The sequence below is a fragment of the Aptenodytes patagonicus genome, chromosome 3 (genome assembly GCF_965638725.1).
Source record: "Aptenodytes patagonicus chromosome 3, bAptPat1.pri.cur, whole genome shotgun sequence".
Lineage (NCBI taxonomy): Eukaryota > Metazoa > Chordata > Aves > Sphenisciformes > Spheniscidae > Aptenodytes > Aptenodytes patagonicus.
The window spans coordinates 27,933,836-27,958,860 of NC_134951.1; the positions used below are offsets into that span (position 1 = coordinate 27,933,836).

The 25,025-nt window shown below is 43.7% G+C and overlaps 2 protein-coding genes across 7 annotated transcripts; one reads left to right on the plus strand and one right to left on the minus strand.

The window, feature by feature from the left end:
• Window positions 1–376: 376 nt before the first annotated feature.
• Window positions 377–17,872, plus strand: TMEM14A (transmembrane protein 14A). 5 transcript variants are annotated; one of them, XM_076332916.1, is made up of 7 exons: window positions 379–444; window positions 1,355–1,431; window positions 1,815–1,900; window positions 3,638–3,739; window positions 7,589–7,676; window positions 7,852–7,950; window positions 8,658–9,270. In XM_076332916.1, exons 3-6 carry the CDS (start codon window positions 1,825–1,827, stop codon window positions 7,925–7,927), a joined length of 342 nt encoding a protein of 113 aa, XP_076189031.1. In that variant the 5' UTR covers window positions 379–444; window positions 1,355–1,431; window positions 1,815–1,824; the 3' UTR covers window positions 7,928–7,950; window positions 8,658–9,270. The 5 variants fall into 5 exon arrangements, with proteins under 5 accessions (XP_076189033.1, XP_076189031.1, XP_076189032.1 ...); XM_076332917.1 differs by lacking the exon at window positions 7,852–7,950; XM_076332915.1 differs by lacking the exons at window positions 7,589–7,676; window positions 7,852–7,950; window positions 8,658–9,270 and adding an exon at window positions 17,450–17,872.
• On the minus strand, window positions 14,799–24,679 carry LOC143157836 (glutathione S-transferase-like). 2 transcript variants are annotated; one of them, XM_076332914.1, is made up of 8 exons: window positions 24,592–24,669; window positions 24,078–24,145; window positions 21,343–21,449; window positions 20,185–20,236; window positions 19,809–19,941; window positions 18,567–18,708; window positions 16,017–16,148; window positions 14,799–15,145 (listed from the first exon to the last, which is right to left on the minus strand). In XM_076332914.1, exons 3-8 carry the CDS (start codon window positions 21,427–21,429, stop codon window positions 15,023–15,025), a joined length of 669 nt encoding a protein of 222 aa, XP_076189029.1. In that variant the 5' UTR covers window positions 21,430–21,449; window positions 24,078–24,145; window positions 24,592–24,669; the 3' UTR covers window positions 14,799–15,022. The 2 variants fall into 2 exon arrangements, with proteins under 2 accessions (XP_076189029.1, XP_076189028.1); XM_076332913.1 differs by lacking the exon at window positions 24,078–24,145 and having other exon boundaries at window positions 24,592–24,679.
• Between the last annotated feature and the right edge of the window lie 346 nt (window positions 24,680–25,025).

Consider the following 25,025-nt stretch of genomic DNA (forward strand, 5'->3'; position numbering starts at 1 on the left):
AGACGAGCCGCCTGAGGGCAGGACGAGGAGTCTCAAGAGGCGGGAGACGCCAACCCCGGAGCTGGGCCCTGCCGCTGAGGGGCCCCGACAAACACCGTGCAAAGTGCCGCTGCCCTGCGCCAGCAGGGGCACGTCTCCCCGCCTCCCCTCTCAGCCAAGTGCCACAAAACGCCGCTCCCCCCACGCAAGAAGCTCCGCAAGCGGCAGTGCGGCTGGGCCCCGGCGCGGCGCCACCATGATGGCAGCAGGCACCCTCCTTCCCCCTCGCCCGGGCACAAGCCCGCCGAGGGGCAGAAGCCGGCGAGGGGGCGGTGAGGCGGCCGCCCGCGGCTCGGCGTGAGCGAGGCGCCGGCCCCGCGACGCCCCACGGTGCCCGCCGGGCGCCGGAGGCGGGGCCGGGAGAGGTCGAAGGGCGGCGAGGCGGGCGCGGCGCGGCGGGACGAGGTACGGCGGGGCGGTGGAGGGGCGCCATGTCGAGCGGGGCTGAGCCGCGGCTGAGGGCGAGCGGGCCGCGGGGATGGTGGTCGGGCTCCTCTCCGCAGCTACCTGCCTTCTGGTGGGGGCTCCGCCGCGGAGGGCGGGGGAAGCGAGCGCGGGGCTGCGCGGAGCGGAGGCGGGGGAAGCGTGGCGAGAGGCGGGCTGCGGGGGGCGCGGGCCCGGCGGGCCCGGGGCAGGAGGTGGAAGTCCCCACCCAAGGGAGAGCCGGCCGGCCGCGCTCGGCCTCGGCCCGCCTGCCTAGGCCGTGAAGGCCGGGTGGGTCAAAGGTTGGGCTTTGAGCCTGGCCCCTACCTCTGCCGACCTCGTTTTCGGGGGTGCCATGGCCCCCTAAAACCACCTGTCTTCTTGAGGGGGGTTAGAGCTTGGGGGGGGGGGGGGCCCTCGCTGTAAGTTGCTCACTTTAATATTAAAGGCTTGACATGAAATGGTGAGTCTGTACTCTTTCCTGCCACCTCTTTAACGTTGTGATCAAGGACACCTGCTCAGGTAAAAAAAGGATACACTTAATTAAGCATACACTTAATTTGGGAGAAGCAGAGGAAAGGTGTATCTCACCGGCTGGTGGGAGAGAGGCTGTAGTGCTGCTGGGGCTGTCGGGCTGCAAACCGCTGCCACTCATGCCTTTACAGAGCACAGCTGGGGAAGTGGGGATCAGTATTATAACAGTAACTTAAATGCTTTTTGGAGGACAGAAGCCTAACTTCGGGCAATGCATCAAAATCTAAAGGTGAAATAAAAGGGTCATAGACAGATAGGATAAAGATTCTGTATATATAGCTTCCTGAAGACAGCCTAGGTTTCTGTCTGGAAAGTTTGGGTAGACTCTGAAAACTCCTATTTTTGCCTGGTGTTGCAGGGCCTGTGACATTCTGCCTGAAGTACACCAAGTACAGCTTGGTTGAAAGGGCACTTAGCTGTGCGATCAGAAGACACGTATGTATCTATAGCATATGCCCAGATCAGCCATATGGCACAAGTGCAATAAAACTGATGCTTTGGCTGGTGTCAAGCTTTTTCCTTGCATATGTGTATTTTTGACTGGGAAACATGCATGCCACACGCATCCCAAAAATACCAGTTTCCCCTAATGGAAATACAGTATACCAAGATACTGAGGTGTAAGGAAGGGCAGCAGTTAGTGAAAGGATGATACAATAGCCAATAGACGCACCTTCACCTTTTGAATGTTTTGACACAGTAGTCAAACATGGCTTAGGAGAGCGTAGTGTTATTTAGAACACTAAGTAATGACTTTTTTTTTTAACCAGGAGGAAGGAACTTGTTTGTCTTCAGTTGCAATGTGTTTTCTTCTCCAGAGTTGGGACCATGGCTATTGACTGGATTGGTTTTGCATATGCTGCATTGTTGGCTGTTGGAGGTGTTGTAGGATACACTCGTAAAGGTAAATACCGGGACAGCAGGATTTGGAAATGAAGCAGTTGAGTTTCCTCTCTGCTACGCATTGTAAAAAAAAAAAAAAAAAAAAAATTTGATGCGAGACATGAAAACTTTGCTATAATGAACACAACTGCATCTTAAATCCATCCTGCGCTGCTATAAATGAGCTGAGTCTCATGAGATTTACTTGGGTCAACTTAAGCATTTAAGTGGTCACTTTTTTCTGTTAATCTAACTGATGAGTTTGTTTTCAGGGTAAAAAGGGGCTGTCGTGTTATTTTTGACCTTCAGTGTATTTTGGGCCTTCTCATTTCCTTTAATCATTCCTGCGTTGAGCGCAGTAGATGATCTTTGATTAAAGTTTATTTTCTGCGGACGCATAGATTTCCAGATGCACACTGGAAAGAAAACCCTTTACTTGCATATTCCGATCTGGTGGTTAATTCTCTCTTAGGTATTAACTCTTAAGATAATCAGGTTTTAGGTTATCCTGTACTACAAAGCGCATTTTTCCATATTTCAGTCATTTTTGCAGTCCTTTCCAGCTAGCAGCGCCCTGCCTGAGCCGAGCACAGCATCCCGGCAGAGGTCGCAGTGGTACCAAGGACCGGCAGGCAGGATCTCCAGGCTGGTCCCGGTTAGCTCTCCCACAAAAGTGCACGTCCCAGCAGCGCATCAGTCTTCTTCGCCATGGCCATTATCCATCCCGATTCTTGTGATTTAGGGTCACTGTTTCCCTGCGTAGCGTGCACGTGCTTTGCTCTTAGAGACATGGCTTTATATCTGACTTTCTGAAAACACCTGGTGTATTTTTTGTTTGCACCCAGCTGCACTCACTGACTTCCCATTCACTTGTTCTCCTCACTCTTTAATAGTTGGTCGGTCCTTGTGGCAAATCTAGATTATTTTTTTAATTGGTAATGATTTCTGTTTTCTTGCAAATTCTTGATTAAAAATATTCGGTATAACAGGACTGGGAGCTAAATGGCATCTGGGGGTCTGGATTCTTTATTTATAAATGTTTTGGGATCAGCTTAATCCAGATAATACCTGCTGTGCTGTTTCTACGCTTTTATCCTATGGTACCGAGTCAAATGCCTATTCAGAAAGCTAAGTATATTACTGAAACTCTGGGCTTTATGAACCAGTTTTGTAATAGCACTGAAAGAAGATGTCGAGTTACTTTTAAAAGCCATGTTTTCATCCTCATTGCCATCTAATTGTTTTTTAATTCTTTATTAATTAAATGTGATGTTGGTGATACCATTTCTTTGTCCAGGACTGATGTCAGACTGAAAGGCTTATGACTACATGTGTTGTCCAATTTATCCTTTATATATCTTGACACATTTCTACCGTTTTTGGAGACTTCCAAGTGCTGTAAGTTATAGTTAAAATCAACAGACAGTCCAGAGAAATTACAAAAATGTTTCTAAAGGTATTTATGGTAGAGAAAATAGCCAAATTCTTCAAAGATTATTTTTCCCAAATTGCAAGTATTACTAGACCTTGATCATCTCCCTCTAATTTAGTCAACTTTGCCCCTAATGCCATGCAAGAGAATGACCCAGTTACAGAAGTATTACCTCTCTATTCACACTAGGTGAGCTAGCTGCGCTGTGGCAAAATTGGTTCTATTTTTAAAATATAAGGATAATACTGTGTAGGGAGACAACTACTGTGTAAAAATTGAGCTTAAAGACATTGTATTGAGAAATAACACTTGAATGGTTTCTTGCAGGTAGTAAAATCTCTTTAGCTGCTGGTCTCGCCCTTGGTTCTGTGGCTGGTTATGGAGCTTACTGCGTAACACGTGATCCAAGAAATGTGAAGATATCATTGTGTGAGTGTTTTACTACAGTAAACAAACAAACAAAAAACCCAAAAAAAGCAGTTTCCTGAACTGCATGTAAAATTCTCTCTTTTATTAAATTTTGAGTATTGCTTTGGTTTAAATGTTAGTTTTTAAATAGAGTTCGACACTTTAACTTAGCTTGCAAAAGTCAAGAGCTTAACTGTGGCACCATTTGCAAGGTAAGGCAGATCATTCACACAAAGTCAGCAGGTGTGTGTTACCACCTGGCAGCGCCTCCTTTTATTAGATGGTTACCTAACATTGCAAATATTGTGAAATCCAACTGAGAGATGTGGGAGAGTACTGGAATAAAATGATTAGCGCTACAGATTAGAATGTAATTTGAGAAGTAAAGTAGGTGTGGGATCCAGTCTTGCATAACATAACATATCCTCAGCTCCCAATGAAACAAATAGTTTGACTCGGTGCCTGCTGAGCAGACTTTGCTGCTAAGAAAGACGGGATACAAACTATGCAATAATTGTCACGTTAGCTAGTTTGCCATGAAACCCTCATGGAGGCAAGGAACTACAGTCTCTAAGGGGGATGTTAACCTCACACAACTGATTTGCAGTAAGAGCTATTGGGAGCTTGTCTCACTCATGGTTTTAGCAAAGGTGGCTTAGGCTGTGGTTTCACATGCAGAAATGCATTTAAAATACATTTAATCCAAATTGTGTGAGTACACAGTCGCTTTTTCTGAACTTAGTTAGAATTTATGGTATACTGTTCATGCTGGCTTTGTGCTTTACACCAGTTGTAAAAATTTTCATTTCAAAAAAATGTTGAATAGCATTGTCAGCAAAGTATGTTCCCACCAACTGAGTTCTTTAGTAAAGGTGGTAATGGCATACCTGATCTGCTCCTAGATGGCCTAAATTGGGTATTCCAGTTTTGCCACCGTGACCTTGCTCAGATTAAGTTATCCCACTGTTAAAAAAAAAAAAAAAAAAAAACCACAACTTTTTTGGAATGAAGATACAGCCTTAAGTATATGTAAATTTGTAATCATTCAGTGTGAGATGCTTTTAAGCAGCATACAGTATTGTACTTTTATGGGTCAATTAAATCACTAATTTGGATACAGAATTTGTGGAAGACCAATTCAAACTTAGTAAATGTTCCCTGCTTCCCAATTCCTTGGTTTTGAAAGGACTAATACAAAACTTCCACTAATCTGCTTGTGAACGTCAGATATACTAAAATACTGTCAGTGTTGTGCATTTCATGTAGCTGTAGGTATACGAGGACTTTCTCTCAGCTGGATAAATACATATTACTAGTTTAATGGAAATTACAGCAATACAGATGACATAGCATTTACTACACCTGCCTTAGAAAGTTCTTATTATGTAGAGTAAAAGGAACAAACACTTTTTAAAGCAGTCCTAGTTTAGAATGTTTACAAAGTAATGTTCTAATTGCTTAAAACCTAAATATATCTTTAACCTCGGCTATGAATGGGTGGCCTCTTCAAGATCCGCCTATGCTGAATGAAACAAAGAAGGTGGTCTGAACTAACTGTGGTGATTTTTGCCTGAACTGAGTTAGGAAGTATTCATACAAAGTACTCTGCCAGGGCCAACCATTCAGGCTGGTTTTAATCTCTTTCAGGCTCATGTATGTCAGTCTGGAAGAGGGTGTTTTCTGGCTTCTATAGACCTAGATACCTCAAATGAATAAAGAACTCAGTAGGAAGACTTCAGAGAAGGGAGAATTAGACACACTTGGAAACATCTACAGGTCCACACCTTAAAAAACTTTGGTGGCTGCTGTATTTGCTACTTTCAGAATAATAAGGGTTTTCTGTAATACGTGTGTATTGCTTTTGTATAAAATCAGAATGTTTTCACTTGTGCCTAACCTCCCAAAGTGCCAAAAGCAACTAGAGAACAAATGAAAGAAGGAAATTAAGTGTATGGAAGAAAGTGACCACTCTGAACTTAGAAACCAGTGGAGTAAATTGCAATGTAAAATGAAGCAAGTACCCAAACCTTTAAAAGGTTAGGAAATTAAAAAAAAAAAAAAATCCCCCTCCAAACCCATAATTATCTATAGTATTTATCACCTACGCAAGAGTCTCCTACAATAATGTAGGTAATGTTTTAGTACAAGACCTTGATAGTAGGGTTCTTGTAACTTGTCCTACGTACAAAGAGTATGTAGCATACAGATACCCCAGGCAAATTTTCTTAGTTGTTTTATAAATTATTCTTTCAGGCATTTTCCTACTCCCCCTGAAATTAACTCTGCGCTTTCTTGAATACTTTAATGCAATTTTATGTGTTTGGAATAGGTGTAGAAATTCAGACTTCAGTATGCAACAGTTACTGCTATTCAGAGTGCAAGCTGGTGCACCTGATTTATTGAATTTCTGATCTGAATCTGATTTACTGAATTGAATTTGGCTTGATTTATTGAATTTCTTTGATTTAAGGTGAAACAGTGAATATCTAGCACTTTTGAAAATCAGGTCTAAAAGTTGAACGTCTTAAAAATTCACTGGCACATGTGAAAAGCCAGATACTAGTAACTGGAAAAAAGAACATTACAGAGTGAACATGCTTTGTAGCTTGTAATTAATTGTAAATATATTCAGGGCTCTGGCAAGACGCATACTGTGGAATAGTCCACTCTTCAGACATTCCTGAGAGGATCAAGGCTATGGGACCAGAAAATAAGAGCAATGGATAATGGAGCATAATAGTTTTTTTGCAGGGTATCTTTAATGAGTGCACATGTATAGCTGGTGGAGTTTTGTAAGATGCTTGTAACTGTCAGAGCTTGTTTTATAATCCTGGAGTGAGTTTAAAATTCTTGACACCTGTGAGCACAGGACTGTCCACAGGAATAGGCAGTGGAGTTTGAAGAAATTAGCCAGATGGTTTAACTGCTCCATAAAAAAAGGGAAGAGATTTGTGTAACTGCCATTACTTCAGCTGCAAGAATGATAAAAGCCCAGCTGCCCATGAGAAGTCCTGCCTCTCTGCCCACTTCTAGGAAGTATTTCAGGTGACAGTTCTTTAACGAAGCTAGCTATCTTTGCAGAGTTTTACGTGTTCTTATCAACCTTCTCATTTATGTAGTGCTCTGCAGCCATAGTTCGATATGAAATCCACATGCCTGATCAGTTCATTGCTACCTCCATTTTTAGGTAAGACTACTCCAGGAAGAAGATGCAGTTCCTTTCATGATGTTTATTCTCTGCTGTTTGTGCTGCATTTGTTGCCGTCTTGGGCTGCCCACTCTTGTCACAGACAAGGGTGGTTCCCTCGTAGCAAAAGGAAACAAGGGAACTTGTGGTCATGATGAAGGAGATGTTGATAGCCATATTCTGTAGCGAAAATCTAGTTTTTAAGGCTCAGCAAATAAAGAGCTAGCATTCTAAAAAGAAAACAGATAAAGCTGGATGCTCTAGCTCCTTGAATAGTCAGACAACAGCTGCACTGGTCTAGGGTGGTGGGATTTATGAGACACTATTCCTGTAATTCAGCATACATGTTACTGTTACGATGAAGAGTCTTCCTACTTTATTTGTATCCCCGTGAAGGTAGATAAGAGGGAGTAGAATTCACTGTCTGACAAACTTACTTAGTATCTGTGGAATTGGATTTAGCATTCTGCTGCACGTGGAAACCTTATTTGTAGCTGAAAGAAATCATAGCAGTGTATTTTGGAAAAGCAAGAATGTTTTTATAGACCCTATCTCTGATCTAATGTTTTATTAAATTACAGTTCATAGCAAAACATAGCAATGACCTTTGATAACTCTCTTATGTTCCTGAATGGTCCACTGGGAGAAGTGAGAACATAAATATATTGAATTGTCTCTTACAGTTTCAGCTTTTCTTTTGACCATTATAATGGGAATGAGGTTCAAGAGGTCCAAGAAATTAATGCCAGCCGGACTAGTAGCGTGCCTGAGGTAAACATATTGAGGATCTTAAAGATTTCGCTGATTTTCAAATAGTTGCCATTTGACATCTGATTCAAGCCAGTATCAGTGGAAGGTACTATCATCCAGCAACTGTATGGTTTAAGTGAAATTAGTTTGGAGGTCATAGTCCTGTTTCCAGTGAACAGCTTTTTCATCTCACTAGGCGGATACATCTGATATGGACTGACTTTCTCAGCACAGAAAGGAGAGATCTGCAATTAAATATTAATGCATATTGATAAGGCTCTTGGAAGAACCTGAGGTAAGCCTCAGTGTTTTCAAACACATATGCATAAAATTAGTCATCTAATTTCATACAACAGGGTCATCTTAAAAAGGACCAACACTTCGGTTTAGAAGTGCTGCATTCAAAACTACTGGAGGCGCAGCACCTTTGAAAACTAGGACATTTTTGACCTTAGAACTTTGGTTAGTATTACTGCAAATTATGATGTTTCTAACCATTCTGACTGCTTTATTGCGGCTGTTTATTTTGGCCTTCTGGAAAACATAATTTTCTGTACCTGTTATTTCAGAACTAAATTATAGAGCAAGTCGAAACTTTTTTTTCCCAGTGAGTCTGTAACTCAAAACATTTTTCAACTGTAAGTCAGAATCTCCATCTTCTGTTGCTTTGTTGCTACCAGATTTAATATGACACCATTAACTGGTTTACTCCAGTTACATACAGGGAGGAAAAAATCAGATGCAAATTGTCAAGATGCAAAATTTAAGAATCAGGACTTAAACTGGAAAATATGATTTTCCATTGTGGATCGCTTTTCAAGCCTAGGTGGACTGTGTGTTTCAACAGACACTGAGGCTGTAGATTTAGACATTTTAAAAGATTGCTTACTGGAGGCTCCTGTGTCAGGTATTTATGAATGCACTGTTATCTAATGATGACTTTCACTGTTTTTGTTCATGCACAACCATATTTATGTTTTTTGTTCTGGGGTTTTTTTGCAGCCTTTTGATGATTTTGAGGCTTGTTTTTATGCTGCTGTAGGAGAATTTAGCAACTTAAGAACCGAAGTATGAGTGCCACGCCCACCGAACAAACAGGCAAGCTCTCCGTACTTGAAAGACAAGTTTGAACACAAGTCTTACATTGCATTTATCTTTTCTGTAAAAGATCTGTACCTGTTATTTGATTATTGACATTTGCTGATATTTTGCAAGCTTTTTTTTTTTTTAAATTAAAACAAATGTTTTGTTGATGATATATTTTGGTCTACTTCCATTTAAGCAGTCTGTTAAGGGATCTTTCTCTCTAAGTTTGATCTCTTTCAGGGGTGCTGAGCGCCCCAAGCAATCGAGTTAGTCTTGCACTATATCTCTGAGAGAAGAATATATATAAATACCTGTTTATGCTAAAAAGGTATATTGTATTGAACCATAATTTTGTAGCTTCTGAGATCAAGTAATCAATTCTAATCGTATTGTCAATTACTAATCAATAAAGGCTGGGGCCTGTATGTGATGCACTAGAAAACCCACCTTCCTTTCAAACACATGTTCTTGTTCCACTGGTTCTAAATGTAAAAACTATTATCAGTGTTCAAATAAAATGTAAAGTGTTCGAAGCTTCTCAGTTTTTCATGCAGACTAGTGAGCCATTTTGTCAATGGAAGAGTCTGGTGATCTGCTTTGTACTCGGTACCGGTTTAAAACATGTACCATGCTGTAAATTCCCACTGACATGAACCACAGCTGAGGAAGGTTCACCATCTTGCACAAATAGGTTCTAAACTCTCAGTCTCAATACTCTTTAACAGGTTTGTCATTCTGGTCTTACACAGATTATCTTGCTGAAGTCCTTCCCCGTAAGCAAAGGAGACTATTCAGACATAAACTATTCAGGGATTGAAGTTGCTTTGGTTTGCATAGAAAATAATTACATATTCCCTGGGTCTGAAAGGTTGGCCAAGACTATCTTCTGGTGTGCAGGAATGCGCAGCCAAATCATTAGGAAACTGAATATGGGCAAGTGCACTATTGAAGACAATGAGAACTTTTGCTTCTTCTCATTTTTTTCATACAGAGCTTGCTTATAAAGGCGATTTGCTCCGCAAATCCATCAGCAGAATACCATGCTTGGTATTCTTGGCAGGGGCTTAGGTGGTGACAAGGTGGTGTGAGCAACTCAGATGTCTAAAGCACAACTGACAAAAAAAAAAAAAGGCAATTCCCCCAAACCACAGCCCCTAGCTCTGGAATCTTTTGCTAGCAAACGTTGGTATCAGTCATTTCCAGGTGTCATCAGGCTTACAGGTGATTGAGCTGATATGTTAGGATTTCAGATTGGGATCTTGGTACCTAAAATGACAGCTGGACTCATAAGATGTGGTTCATTTTATCCTGAAGTAGAACTTCAAGACAGGTTAGAGGAATTGAACTGCCGTGTACCATAATAGGCTTGGGTGGCCAATGCCGATTTGGATATTTGTACTGTAGACAAGGTGAATCCTGTCTTAGATTAAGCTCCGATGAAAAGTTTAGGCAACCTTGTGCTGAAATGCAGAAGCCGTCCTGCAGTTGCTGCTAGCCCAGAGCCTAAATGCAGTTAGCTTTTGTGTTTTTGAGCACGTCCAGAGTTGAGCCTTCTGTGTATTTGCTGAATTAGCCCATGGGGGCAGGGGGCTGGGGCTAGCTTCCAAGCCCAACTGTGATGCAGAAGCTTTTGCTTAAATTCCTGAGCAGCCCAAACAAGTAGCGTTCTCAGCAAGTCCAACATATCCCTGTGGGATTGAGGACTCACAAAATGTAGAGGTGATGTCCTGTGCCAGTCTCTGTGACGATTCAGTGATCATAGCACTTGTTTGGGACAGAGGTGTAGCTCAATGAAACTTGAGTGCTACGGTGGGCATTGCAAATTACTGCTTCCAGCTACCTAGGTAATTTTAATGTAAAACTCTTACAAGCTCATCTGGGCAGTGCTTAGGTGACTGGGACATTTCCGGCTTGTATTCTGAGATACATTACGTGGCTCTTATGTACAAGTTGGAAAAGGGGTTAACTTTGCTGGGCAGCAATTCTGTATATACACTGGTTGACTGTTTTCTCTGCCTAATCAGTTCAAGTCCTACTGAGAAAACTAACTGCAAGGAAGAATAGTTTATGGCACTGTTCTTAAAGGGAACAGTGACGATTCCCATGAAATTAGGGTGAAGAATCTGAAATAGTAGTGAATGCTTTAAGCACTGTTGAGATAAAACTAACTCATAGAATCATGGAATAGTTTGGGTTGGAAGGGACCTTTAAAGGTCATCTAGTCTAATCCCCCTGCAATGAGCAGGAACATCTTCAACTACATCAGGTTGCTCAGAGCCCCCTCCAACCTGACCTTGAATGATTCCAGGGATGGGGCATCCACCACCTCTCTGGGCAACCTGTTCCAGTGCTTCACCACCCTCAGCGTAAAAAATTTCTTCCTTATATCTAGTCTAAATCTACCCCCGTTTAGTTTAAAACCATTCCCCCTTTTCTTGTCACAACAGGCCCTGCTAAAAAGCTTGCCACCATCTTTTTTATAAGCCCCCTTGAAGTACTGATAGGCTGCAAGAAGGTCTCCCCAAAGCCTTCTCTTCTCTAGGCTGAACAGCCCCAACTCTCTCAGCCTTTCTTCAGAGGAGAGGTGCTCCATCCCCCTGATCATTTTTGTGACCCTCTTCTGGACCCGCTCCAACAGGTCCATGTCTTTCCTGTGCTGAGGGCTCGAGAGCTGGACGCAGTACTCCAGGTGGGGTCTCACCAGAGAGGAGTAGAGGGGCAGAATCTCCTCCCTTGACCTGCTGGCCACGCTTCTTTGGATGCAGCCCAGGATACAGTTGGCCTTCTGGGCTGTGAGCGTACATTGCTGGCTCATGTCCAGCTTTTCATCCACCAGGACCCACAAGTCCTTCTCGGCAGGGCTGCTCTCAATCCCTTCATCCCCCAGCCTGGATTGATACCAGGGGTTGCCCCGACCCAGGTGCAGGACCTTGCATTTGGCCTTGTTAAACCTCAGGAGGTTCACACAGGCCCACTTCTCGAGCTTGTCCAGGTCTCTCTGGATGGCATCCCATCCCTCTGACATGTCAACCACACCACTCAGCTTGGTGTCATCTGCAAACTTGCTGAGGGTGCACTCGATCCCACTGTCTATGTCATTGATGAAGATATTGAACAGTACCGGTCCCAATAAGGACCCCTGCGGGACGCCACTCGTCACCAATCTCCATCTGGACATTGAGCCGTTGACCACTACCCTCTGGATGTGACCATCTAACCAATTTCTCACCCACCAGACAGTCCACCCATCAAATCCATACCTCTCCAGTTTAGAGAGAAGGATGTTGTGGGGGACCGTGTCAAAGGCCTTACAGAGGTCCAGATAGACGACATCTGTAGCCCTTCCTGTGTCCACTGATGTAGTCACTCCATCATAGAAGGCCACTAGGTTAGTCAGGCAGGACTTCCCCTTGGTGAAGCCATGCTGGCTGTCTCAAATCACCTCCCTGTCCTCCATGTGCCTTAGCAGAGCTTCCAGGAGGAACTGTTCCATGATCTTCCCAGGCACAGAGGTGAGACTGACTGGCCTGGAGGTCCCCGGGTCTTCCTTTTTCCCTTTTTAAAAATGGGGGTTATGTTTCCCCTTTTCCAGTCAGTGGGAACTTCACCGGACTGCCACGACTTCTCAAATACGATGGATAGTGGCTTAGCAACTTTCATCCGCCAGCTCCCTCAGGACTCGCAGATGGATCTCATTGGGTCCCATGGACTTGTGCACCTTCAGGTGCTTTAGATGGTCTCGAACCTGATCTTCTCCCACAGTGGGCGGCTCTTCATTCTCCCAGTCCCTGCCTTTGCCTTCTGCAGCTTGGGTGGTGAGGCTCGAGCACTTGCCAGTGAAGACCAAGGCAAAAAGTCATTGAGTACCTCCACCTTCTCCATGTCCCGGGTAACCAGGTCTCCCATCTTCTTCTGGAGAGGGCCCACATTTTTCCTCAACTTCCTTTTATCCCCAGCATACCTACAGAAGCTTTTCTTGTTGCCCTTGATGTCCCTGGCCAGATTTAATTCTATCAGGGCTTTAGCTTTCCTAACCTGATCCCTGGCTGCTCGGATAATTTCCCTGTATTCCTCCCAGGCTACCTGTCCTTGCTTCCACCCTCTGTAGGCTTCCTTTTTGTGTTTGAGTTTGTCCAGGAGCTCCTTGTTCATCCCTGCAGGCCTCCTGGCGTTTTTGCCTGACTTCCTCTTTGTTGGGATGCATCGCTCCTGAGCTTGAAGGAGGTGATCCTTGAATATTACCCAGCTTTCTTGGGCCCCTCTTCCCTCCAGGGCTTTGTCCCATGGTACTCTGCCAAGCAGATCCCTGAAGAGGCCAAAGCCTGCTCTCCTGAAGGCCAGGGTAGTGAGCTTGCTGTGCACCCTCCTCGGTGCCCTAAGGATCTTGAACTCCACCGTTTCATGGTCACTGCAGCCCAGGCTGCCCTTGAGCTTCACATTCCCCACCAGCCCCTCCTTGTTGGTGAGAACAAGGTCCAGCGTAGCACCTCTCCTCGTTGGCTCCTCTACCACTTGGAGAAGGAAGTTATCATTGACGCATTCCAGGAACCTCCCAGACTGCTTATGCCCTGCTGTGTTGTCCCTCCAACAGATGTCGGGGTGGTTGAAGTCCCCCATGAGGACCAGGGCTTGTGAGTGTGAGGCTGCTCCTGTCTGTAGAGGGCCTCATCCACTCGGTCTTCCTGGTCAGGTGGCCTGTAGCAGACCCCCACTATAATGTCACCTGTCCCTGCCTTCCCTTTAGTTCTGACCCATAAGCTCTCGGTTGGCCTCTCATCCACCCCCAGGCAGAGCTCCATGCGCTCCAGGTGGTCATTGACATAGAGGGTGACACCCCCTCCTCGTCTCCCCTGCCTGTCCTTCCTAAAGAGCCTGTATCCCTCCATCCCAACACTCCAATCATAGGAGCCATCCCACCACGTCTCTGTGATGCCAACAAGGTCGTAGCCCTGCAGGCGTGCGCACATCTCTAACTCCTCTTGTTAATTCCCCAGGCTACGTGCATTTGCATAGAGGCATTTAAGTTGGGCCCTCGATGAAGCTGTCTTACTGGCTGGAGTTCCTTTGTGCTGCTCTTCAGGCGCTCTCCTGCTGACCTGTGATCCTTCTCCAGGCTCTGGGCATCTATTGCTGGCCCTGGCATCAAACTGGTAGGGGTGGGATGGATTGAGGTTCCCATCCCCCGGCATCTCTAGTTTAAAGGCCTCTTCACCAGCTTGGCAAGCCTATGACTGAAGATGCTGTTCCCCTTCTCTGACAGATGGACCCCATCAGCCCCCAGTAGACCAGGTTTCTCAAAGTGAGTCCCGTGGTCTAAGTAGCCGAACCCCTGGCTGTGGCGCCAGTCCCGTAACCATTTGTTGACTCGCCAGATTCGACTGGCCATTTCAAACCCCTTCCCTTTGACCAGCAGGACTGATGAAAAAACTACCTGTGCTCCTGAGTCCCTTCCCACCCCTCCCAGGGCTCTGTAGTCCTTCTTGATAGTCCTCAGACTGCTCCTGGCTGTGTCACTGGTGCCCAGTCTTTTACTGAAAAGGTAAGCAGCCAGTGCAGTTCTCTTTACAACTACTTGGGAAGTGACTGAAGAAGGTAAAACCGTACAAAAAAACAGTCAAGCGGCATTTTCCTCACTGTGACCATCTAGCCAAGTAGCAAAAAGAAGAGCAAGGGAATAGGTGGTTTCAGTGGATGAAAACCACATCAAGCTAATTAAACACGTACTTTGATCTTTCCGTGAATAAAATCTCTTCTGTGAGATTCATGTGGGGATTAATCAAGTTTCTTACTTTTGCCCATAAACGTATTACAGCAGTGAAATACAGCAGGGGGATAGTGAACTTTGATCTAGGAGACCACCTAGAGAGCACAAACAAAAGATTCTAGGCCTGAATTTAAATGACTGACCCATTTTTATGGAGTGGCTTTTCCTCCTGCAATTTATTAAAATGGGGAGGGGAAGGGGAAAAGGGCTTGCTTTCTACAGTACTCTGGAAGCTACAGCTGAAACCTTTTACCCTACCAGGCATGTACTGTAAGTAAAAAAACCACAAAGTATCAGCGTTATATAGATTTCATATAATTGCTCCATGAAATACAACTTTCTGGACTCAACAGGTCCAAATTAGCCTTTTACTCTAATTTAAAAGTGTATTCTGTTTCAATGATTACATGTGACTGGCTGTATGATGCAAGCTACAGAATACATCTATGCAGTTTACCCTTACAAGGCACAGCTCTGATAATATACTATAGTTGTGTTATCTTCAGTAGCCACATGATTAGATATTGAATAGTTCCTTCACAACGGCAATAAACTTCTCATCTGCTGGTGGCTTCCTCTGGCTGCCAGGCTGCAAGAATTTTTTGATTGTTGGAATGTTGCTTGTTCTTCCTTTAAAAGCCTGTAAAAAGCAGCAGTAAAGCCAATGAGAGTCAGGAAATTATAATTCCATCCTTTATAGCTTAGAAATCAGGTGACTTGGATTTTTACTTCTCAGACATACTTATTAAACCGAGAAAGGCAGCTCCTTATAGTCAGCTCAGCCCTCAGCATTTTCCATTAAAAAAAAAAGGCAAAACCACACCTACAACATATTAGTCAAAAGAAAATCCAGGTGTGAATATTCTGATCCGCAATGCTGGTGCTATAAAGTTTACCTTAGTTTCCCAGATGGGGATGGGAGAAATTACTATTAAAGAGTTAAGAGTCATCTGGTAAAGGTGGAAGAAAAAAGAAAGAAAAAAGAAAAAGTAAAAACCACAGCCTGAATCCAAATCCTGCAGATATATTTGGGCAAAAAAAGAGGCAAGGACACAAATACCTCAGTGCAAAGCACCATGGAAGACAAGATGTAAGAAACTTAACAGCTCTTGTATATGATTTCTTCAAAATATAATTTTGCTAGCAAAAGGAAAAGGACAGGAACTGCAGACACAACAGGCCACAGACTTCCCCTCCTGATGCTCCTTGCTGTATTTGAAGACATGGAAGTAGACATCGACAGGACCAAACTGGTACCGTTAGTAGCGAATTCCTGCCGGCTGAGAACAGCTGGGAAAAGTAGAGCTGGAGAAAGGCGAGCCCCCAGCAGCTCCGGGGGCAAGGCAGTGCACGTGTGTTCAGGTTGTTGTAGTCAACAGAAGTAGACCAGAGAACTGTCAGTAACATAGTACAATGGTTCAAAAGATTTAAACATCAATTAGCTTTTAAAACTGGGCAGTGTTTATTATTTATTATGTTGCATTCCATATTGAGATCAGATGATTACTAACCTGTAGCAGAGGGAATGCAGACAGTATATCAGGCTTACATTCTTCTGCCATTAAAATGGCTTCCAGCAGATGGATGTCTGCCCAGCTTAATTTGTTGCCAACAAGATAATCATGCCCATGGTCTTTTAAGGCCTACAAAATACGAACAAAAAAAAGTCCTATAGGATGTAACAATTTTATCTAGGTATTTCATTACAGACAGATTTCTACAAAAATACACAGCAGAGCAAATCCATGCAAGAATCTGTAAAGTTAGAAAGTGATAGGTATTCTCACAACAAAAAATTAAATCAGAACTCATGTTTCAGTGTGAGCGGACCTATCACTCACTCTAACCTACTGCCAGGTAGCTGTAGCAAGTCCAGTCCCATAAGAAAGACATAGAAAAGAAACAGGACCACAGTAACTGTAAGAGGTAGTCAAGACAGTTCACCTGTAGCTTAAGTCAAGTGAATTCCTAGATGTTTCAGCAAAATTTGAGATTGCTGATGATAGTCTGAAATAGGTCAGGAATGAAGGAACACAGCCTTTCCACCCTTCATCCTGTATGGAAGGATTCTTTCATGGCAAACTGCTGATGCAAGAATCGCAGCCCACCAACGCTACTAATAGCTGTAATAGACAAGTTGTGATCAATGTTGCAGCACAGCTTCAGAGCAGTAACCAGCTCTCCAGCTTACCTTTTTCCTGAAGATTATCACCCTTGTAGCAGAAGCAGAAGGAAACATGTCTGTGCCTAATATATTCTAATGCTACACTTACTTAAACAACTAACAAATGTGCACCAAAACTAGGACATCAGTCTGTGACTTTGGAAGCCAATTCCTTCTCCAGTCCCATCTGCCAACTTCACTATAAAAGAGGCAGTAACCTCTGACAGAGGCAAGGCTGATACCTTCATGTAGTTATTTCCTATACTGCTCTAACAAGGTCCGCCACAGCTTATCTACGAAAGCCATGTGGAAACTCCCAAACAGAGCATCAGAAACAGATTGCCTGCAGTGCTTTAAATTACCTTTTGCCGCTCTATCTGGCTGTTGAGTGTTTAAAGTGCACACTCATAGCTAGGAATATTTTCTATTAGGATTGCATAACACATGGACTGCAAACCCTGCTAAGCTGAATCAATGGACAAATTAAAACAGCTGGTACAGAAGGAAAATTATTAATCATTTTAACAAAATTAACTAGGCTAAAAATCATGGAAAAGTTTAGCTGTCTTTACCGTAAGTGAACAAGGATTATTTTAAAGACCTTCCTCCAGTGAGCGTACATACTAAAACATATCATAACAGTAGTTTATGCCACCTAGGCACAGGTTGGGAGGATGCTGGTGTCTAATTTGCTTCTTTATTTTTTAATAACTTAAATACTGATGTCATCAGACTTCAAATCTTTGAAAGATTAATGTGTGCAATAATTTTTTTTCACAGGGCAGCCTCTGTGGGTTTCGCTTGTGCCATTTCAGGCTCTGATAAAGAGGTACGTGAAATTGCATCAAGTCCTGTATTTTTTGAATGGACTTCAGCTGCCTGTGAACCAAGGATTCAAGCTAGAAACCTGGCTCAGCTCTGAAACAACACAGCTTTGTACCCTTGGCACAGACGTCCGAGGAGACTGTCTCGCTCTGAAAAAGCACTGTGAGAAAGTCTGTATAGTAAAACCACACAAGGTACAAAAGTAAAGTTAAAAACAGAAGTGGGCTAGTTAAGATGAGGATCACAGCTGGCTCAATTCAAACACGAAAATGTTAACACCAAAAAAAAAAAAATATCCTAAAGGGAAAAACAAAACAGAACAAACAACAAGTTGGTAGAAAATGGCAACTCAGTTACATCCAGGCTATGTTCCAGGGAGAAGCAAAGAACAACCCGTCCCCCACTAACCAACTCTTGCCTAGCCAAGAAACACTCTTCATGTGCTCTATGGGGGTGGCAAGCATACCAATGCCTTACCTCGTAGCTCATTAGAGGCTAACTCTTTATTGCATGCTAGCCAGTAAATAATTGCTTTATGCTTTTAAGCCAGATACATCCTGTTTGCAGAGCCTCTGTGCACACCTAAGGATATGCAAATAGCGATTCAGAAAAAGACAGTAATAGTCTGTAAGTATAACATATTTAAGCAATGGGTTTGAGAAAGATCACAGAATTAGGTCCTTAATTATAAAGCACAATTATATTTAACTTTGAACAGCAAGAGTATATTACGCTTTCAGGCACTAAGTTCTGAAGGCTGGCACAAGTATTTAAACGGTGCATTTATGCAAAAAGCTAGGAGCTATCAGCCACCTAGCTAGGTTTAAAAAGTAGGATCTGCTCTATGAGGAGTCATCAAGAAGACAGCAAAGATACTCAGTACTGAAACCAGCCCGGTATTATTTTGTGACCCTCTTTTCACATTGCTGAATACTGGCTCCATCATACGGTTCCAGAGTTGTACTGTCACTTGCCTTCTGGAAAGTAGGTGTGTGGGGACAGGGGAGTGGGGCGGGGGGAACCTGTACCCCACTTTACTGTCTTTGTGGACTACTGGTGATTTATCACTTACCTTTTCATAAACAGGAAAGTACCTGGTTGTACCTCGTTCAATGATTAAGGCAAATTTCTCTTCTTGTGTGTCAGCTGGGTGAAAAGGGAGATACATGATCATTCCCATCAGGTCTCTTGTTCCCTCCACATACATATCAATCCTGAAACAAGTATTTTTATTTCACATTTATCATTTGAACGTTCCATTTTGGTTATTTTCCTAAACTACAATGCTGAAGTGATCACTGACTAAAATGCTTATTAGCGAATGTAACCTAAGACATTAGTTTGTTTTCTTGTTCTTCCACTCGGATTCCTGGTCAGTTTTTTTCAAAGCACAGATCTAAAGATCACAGTGTCACAGTGTCTGCAACAGGCAAGGTATAAGTAAGAATCTGCAACCAATGTATTTAAAGTGGAGTTCACACTGTTTTCCATTGATAATCTATTCAACTATGCTGTGGGAGAAAAGACCACATATGCAAACCATGCTAGAGGAAAAAAAATAGTTTCGAGGTCTAATCATGAAAGGATCCCAGCTACCAGTTGCCAGTTCAGACATGCCAGTCCATAATAATCCCCACAATCTCTGGAGCTTCCCCCCCATTATCACAGAATAAACCCTTTACAGTAAGTGGCAGTCAGTTAGGTTAAGGACTTAATTGAACTTTTGTGTGACTTTTTTTTTCTTTTTAAAGAAAGAGTAAATAAGGATTTTTGCTTTTGCATTAACCCTTTAGTTATGACAATGGAAAGTATCCACAGCTTACATAAAGTAATATTAGGAAAATATTGTTTAATTTTCAGTAGCGTTAAGCCACTGAGCATGTCTTTTTTTAAATCAGCTGTGAAAGATTCTTTACATTTTGAAAAAAAGGAAATTAGAATACTTAAAGACATTTCACTTTTGCAGGCAGCTGTAGTTTTTCCTACTGTTTTCCTGTTTAAAGAGAAAAAAAAAGGCATACTTAGCCTTTATTATTGTATTAAGGTCCTGCAATTGCCCAGGAACTTAATGCACTTCTGGTCTCTGTGAAATCAAATGAGCCTGAAGGTGGCCATAACATTCTCACTATGTTGACAATTAACAATCATTTATCAATCACAAAGTCCATTCACCCAATCCCTGGATCTGAGGAGACAATGCACTGGCAGATGTATATGCACCTTTACATGCAGATATTTCACAGCAATATTCTTCTCATAAATATTAAAAATCATAGAAAAGTATTAGTAAGGATAGTATGCACTGTTACAGTACAGGGCTCTCTCCTTCAGGTCCTTCCCGTAGAGGTTGTACTTTGCTGCTATGTAGCTGAGGATGGCTCTAGACTGCACCATCTTCATCCCATCCATCTCCACCATGGGCAATTGCTGAAATAGCAGGGATCCATCTGGGGAAGAAAAAGCAGCAAACTACTCAGACTGCTCAGTACTACACTGAATCAGAGGAAGAGACCTGGTAATACACCAAGGCATTTTCAATTCTGAGGGATGAAAGCATCCACAGGCAAGCAGGTCTCTCAAATCTTCTCTTTACAGGTCACATCATATTGGAGGTCTTATAAAAATATCACCTGTTGTCCTTTTGCTATATTGGTGTGAATTTATGTTTAGGGTACAGTTTACAGACTCACCATTGCGTAATTTTTCTAGGTGTTCCTTTGTTTCTATGAATTCTTCCTCAAACTGAAAAGCAATGATAGAAAACAACACTCCGTCACTCCAAAGGCAATGGAGAAGTGGAAGAAGTCTGGAAGTTAGACTCCGCCTCTCCACACTATTCCCCATACTTCTCATGCTTGTGTTGACCTCCTACTCCGACTCTTCATCTCTGCTCCAGCAAATAACCCAGGACTACAGTGTCCCCAACACCACAGTAATGGTCAATGCTTTACACTTCAAAAAAAGCTTCCTCATTATAAAGACCAGTCTACTTGCCTGCACGAACAATTAACAGACACCAAATCATTCACTTAAAAGCAGCTGATGCCACGTGAAATATTGAGAAATTTTTAATAAGTTATGCCTCTGTTACGCAGCATTTATCTCCCTCTTTCTGCCTGCTGGCATTTTTTTTTTTTAAATGAGAAGGACATTTGAATAAGGGCAAGATCTTTGTTTCCTCAGTGCTCCTGCTCTGCAGCTTCTCTGTCAGCAACATTCACAAATGAGCACCATTAAGAAAGCCTTTTATTTCCAACGGAGTATAAATAGTTTCTGAGAAAATAGTTTCAAAGCACTGTATTCAAACAAAAAACTGAATGTAGAAATTATGGTTTTCACCTGATGTGAATCTGGATAGCTCCCCTACTGCCTTCAGGGCAACTCTGCTGATTTATCCTACTCAGGTCCTGACCCAAAGAACAAAAAGCACTTTGTTTGGAGATAATGTTCTGTTAAACCATGACATGTTCTAAAGATTTTCATGTGGTACGCATGGTCTTTCAGTGGAGAACAATCATGAGACACAGGGAAGTAATGAGCATTCAGAGAAAGTCAGAGATACACAGTTTTGGTCTGCAGCAAGGATTTAAGATCTCAGCTTAAAGTATGTTTCAAAAAAGACACTTAACAATTCTCTTTGTATGTTAAAATCCTTTTACTGCCAACTGTTGCTCAAGGAATACATTAAATACAATATGAGAGAGTGTATCACTGAATCCAAGCATTCTGCATCACAATATGTGATGTTGTGCCTACCTCTAAGCACAGATGTAATTGGGAAACCTTTCTAAAGAACACCTATTTTAATCACAGATTAATCTGACCACTTTATAAAAAAAGGTACAAACCTCAACCCCAGCTGCTGCTAACAGCCATCGGATTGACTCCATCCTCCCCCTTCCTCTGGTGTAGTACAGCTTGGGTTTCCCCACCATGATTTCAGAGTTCTTGTTTCCTGATAAATTCAAGATGATAATCTTACAGGAAGCATTTTTTAAATTAGCATTTAAAATGTTCCACTCCAAACAACTAAATACAGTTAGATGAATGTGAAAGTAGAAGGGCAATCAAGGCCTAGATACTTGGGCTTGATGCAACCAAGTTTCCTGTGGATTAGTTGGAAAAAAAGAAAAAGTACACACTACCAGAACATGCAGCAATTCAAAAAAGAATCATGACAGAATATAATAAGCATCTACTAAATCATATACCTATCTTTAAAAATATTAACATAGCTTTAAAAGCTCACGAGCATTTTACAACCAAAGCAGAACTGTAGGGTATTCCTGAATAAATACATTTTTAACCTTGTAGTGATGCAATCTCTTCAGTTGGTGTTCTGTGACAGTATCCACGTCATACGAGACTTGAAAATGTACTATGTCAAATGAATTGTTTCACAAGAACGCCAACCCAGAGACACCAGCGTTATTTTCACACCTCTCATTACATTTCAAAGCCCCGTGCTCCTGTGCCTTTACAAATATGAGCTTTTAACAGCAACATATATTCCAACATATATTTCACCAGGCCTGCTGACTTCCATATTTAGCTAGTTCTGTTTTGACCATTAGCCAAATCACAATATATCCATTACAGATAATGTGGACCAATTTAAGACCCATTCCAATTTTACAAACAACAGTTAAACTGTAACAGGGATTTATATCCTATTTCCCCTGAAAACTTAACTTTAAAATCAAAAACAAACAAACAAGACTGTGACATCTGTTGGGCAGATAAGGCCTGGTCAATGCCCACAGCAGCAGGGGGCTGAAGTCAGACCACTGGATGATGACACTGGGATGAAACACTTCATCCTTTCAAATTTCCCTAATAAGTGCAGTCACATGCCATAGTATGAACTCGGCAGCTAATGTGAGCTTGCCTGGTGCTGGAAACAAAGCTAACACTGTATTCTTATCACTAATGGGTCCCAGGAAGAACAAAGCAGATTTAATAAGAAGACAGAGTCACAGACTAACAGAGTGCTTCATTGTTAAGCCAAGGTTTTATCTGTTTACAGGCAGGCTTATTTATTCTTGCATAGACTTCACAGTTGAACCATAAAGTGGAATCTGGCCATAATCCCAAAGGCATCAATGAAGAGGCACAAACAAACAGTCCAACAGCGAGAGGGCAGACCACATCCCTGGCCTGCTCCACTGAAGTCCTTTGTGTTGGGTGGTATCTTCAATAGGCCCTATAGCAAACAGCCATTGCTCTACTAGGGGCTGGACTCACAGGAGAAACATGGTGCCCCAGTCCAAAATACAGGTCTTCAAAACTGCTGCTCAGCTTCCATCTAGCCCTGGCAATGCCTATATTCCCAGACACCTCAGTCTCTTGCAACAAAGTTCTCCTGATACGTAAATATGTGCTTTTTAATAAAGACTTGATTATGTCTTGACGGTTTAGAGTTGCCATCTAGTCTGGAGCTGCTGGATGCCTAGCTAGATTCCTAATACCTGAACACATAAACAAGGCATTTAGAGAAGTGCCTTATCACAGCTACCTTAACCAGGCCCTACACACAGAAGAGCATGACCTACGCTCCATTTCGGATTCCCGTAAGTGTATGAGTTACAGTATAGCAAGAGAAAGAGCTCTCAACCTTCCATACTTCAAAAATACTTCATTCCCTGGTGCTCAGGAAGTAGATGACTATCTCAACTCCACCAGAGAGGAGAACTGCACTTGGGCCCTCACAGACTGGACAAGCATTCTAACCTCCAACACATGGGATCAAGGCAGGGAAACACACTACAAGGACAGGCTAGCGTAAGCAGAAAGAGCAAACTTCCCCGACCTCTCCCCGAAGCAGAGATAGAGTTGATAAAAATCAGCCCAGCCAGAGCCCTGCTTGCCAGTGTCAGCTCAGTGCTCCACTCCAAACAACTGGGAAAGCTGAAGAGCAGAGCAAGTGTCAGTGGAAAGAAGTCCAGGTATCAACATAACCTGTACTTGTTCATCACAGTTCCTTGTGAGGATTGGCCAAGGGTTGAGGCTTTTTGTCCAGGTAAGAAAAAGCTTACATTTTCCTGGAACTGCACTGCTTAAGGACTGACTCTGGGGTTTAGGCTGAACGCTTACTTAGGGTTGCTAAGTACTTTGGTGACTCTGTTACTGCTCTGCAATGAATACCCCTTTGTAAAGCAGTGAGTCACGAAAGAGTAGCAAAGTTGGTGCACTATCTTTCTTGAATAGCAATAATGGACCTGAAAAGAAATCACAAACTTTCCTGATGTTCTAGTGCATCGGACCTTCCTTGGACCTCACCCAGGCAGTTGTCAGAGTGACAGCTACTGCTGTGATCGCTGTATTAAAAAATCACACTATTTTGTCCAAAACAATTCAGGCACTGGCCTTCCAGTGAGAAACAAGTAAGTGAATTTAACAGCAAGCTCATAATCTGCTTCAAGTTCTTAAACTTTCTTCCTAATTGAAAGCGGACCCCAAAGTAGTTCTCGGCAATGCTTTGTTCCTTGAACACAGCTCACACAGAATGACCTTACAGCACAAGCCCTGTACTGCATTGAGCCTTGTTTGGTCTTGAGACCGTCCCAAGACTGTAATTGCTCACCAGCGTGTGGTTTCTACTGGGACTCAGGCCAAGTCTGGATTCAAAAACTGTTCCTTCCACCACCCGAGCTAGGAGAAGAGTTTGAAGGAGATGAAAGGCAAATTACCCCAAGAAATTTTAAAACTTTAACTCCAAACAGCAATTCCTCTTCAGGTTCCCTGCTGATCCTACCCAGAGCCAGACACAAACCCCCTCTACACACACACCCCCCACCCGGCGTGGGTCCCAGCTGCAGGAAAAAGAGTGGGGAGTAACCGCTGGACAAACACCCTCGAGCAGCGCCGCAGGACACTGAAGGCTCACTGAAGGACACTGAAGGACACTGAAGCGCGGCCGGCGGGCCGAAGTTCTGCCCGGGGAGCAGCTGCCAGCCCTCGCACCCCGCCGCCACACGCCGTGCTTCGCAGCAAAATTCACACCCTCCGCCGGGCCGGGACCGGCCGCCCCCACCCCGCACCCCCGCGGGGCCGCCGACTCCCGCAACGGCTCCCCAGCCCGCCGCCGCCGCCAGTACCGTCCGCACGGGCCGCACGTCCGACAGATGCCGTCGCCCAGCCAGCTCCGCGCGGACTGCCCTCACCACCCGGCCCGCCCCCCGGCCCGCCGAGAGGCGGCCGCTCCTCCCCTCAGCGGGGCTGCCGCCCTCAGCGGCCGTACCGGGCCGGCTGCCCACTGCTCGCCCCGCCCTCCCTCAGGCCTGGTGACGGCAGCTTCACCGCGCTCAGTCACCGAGGCCCGGCTTCCCGCAGTGAAACCGCATCCCTAAGCCCTGCAAGCGTAGCTGAGGGAAAAGCCACCTCGGCCTTGTCCCTGGAGTCTTGTGAAGTGACTTTTTCCACTGGGTTGGCTTCGAGGTCAGCGGGGTGCTGCGGCTGCACCTCAGAGGGACATACATGGCCGCCGGGGCACAAGGGGACAGGAGAAAGGCTTTGAGGCCCCCGAGGCAGC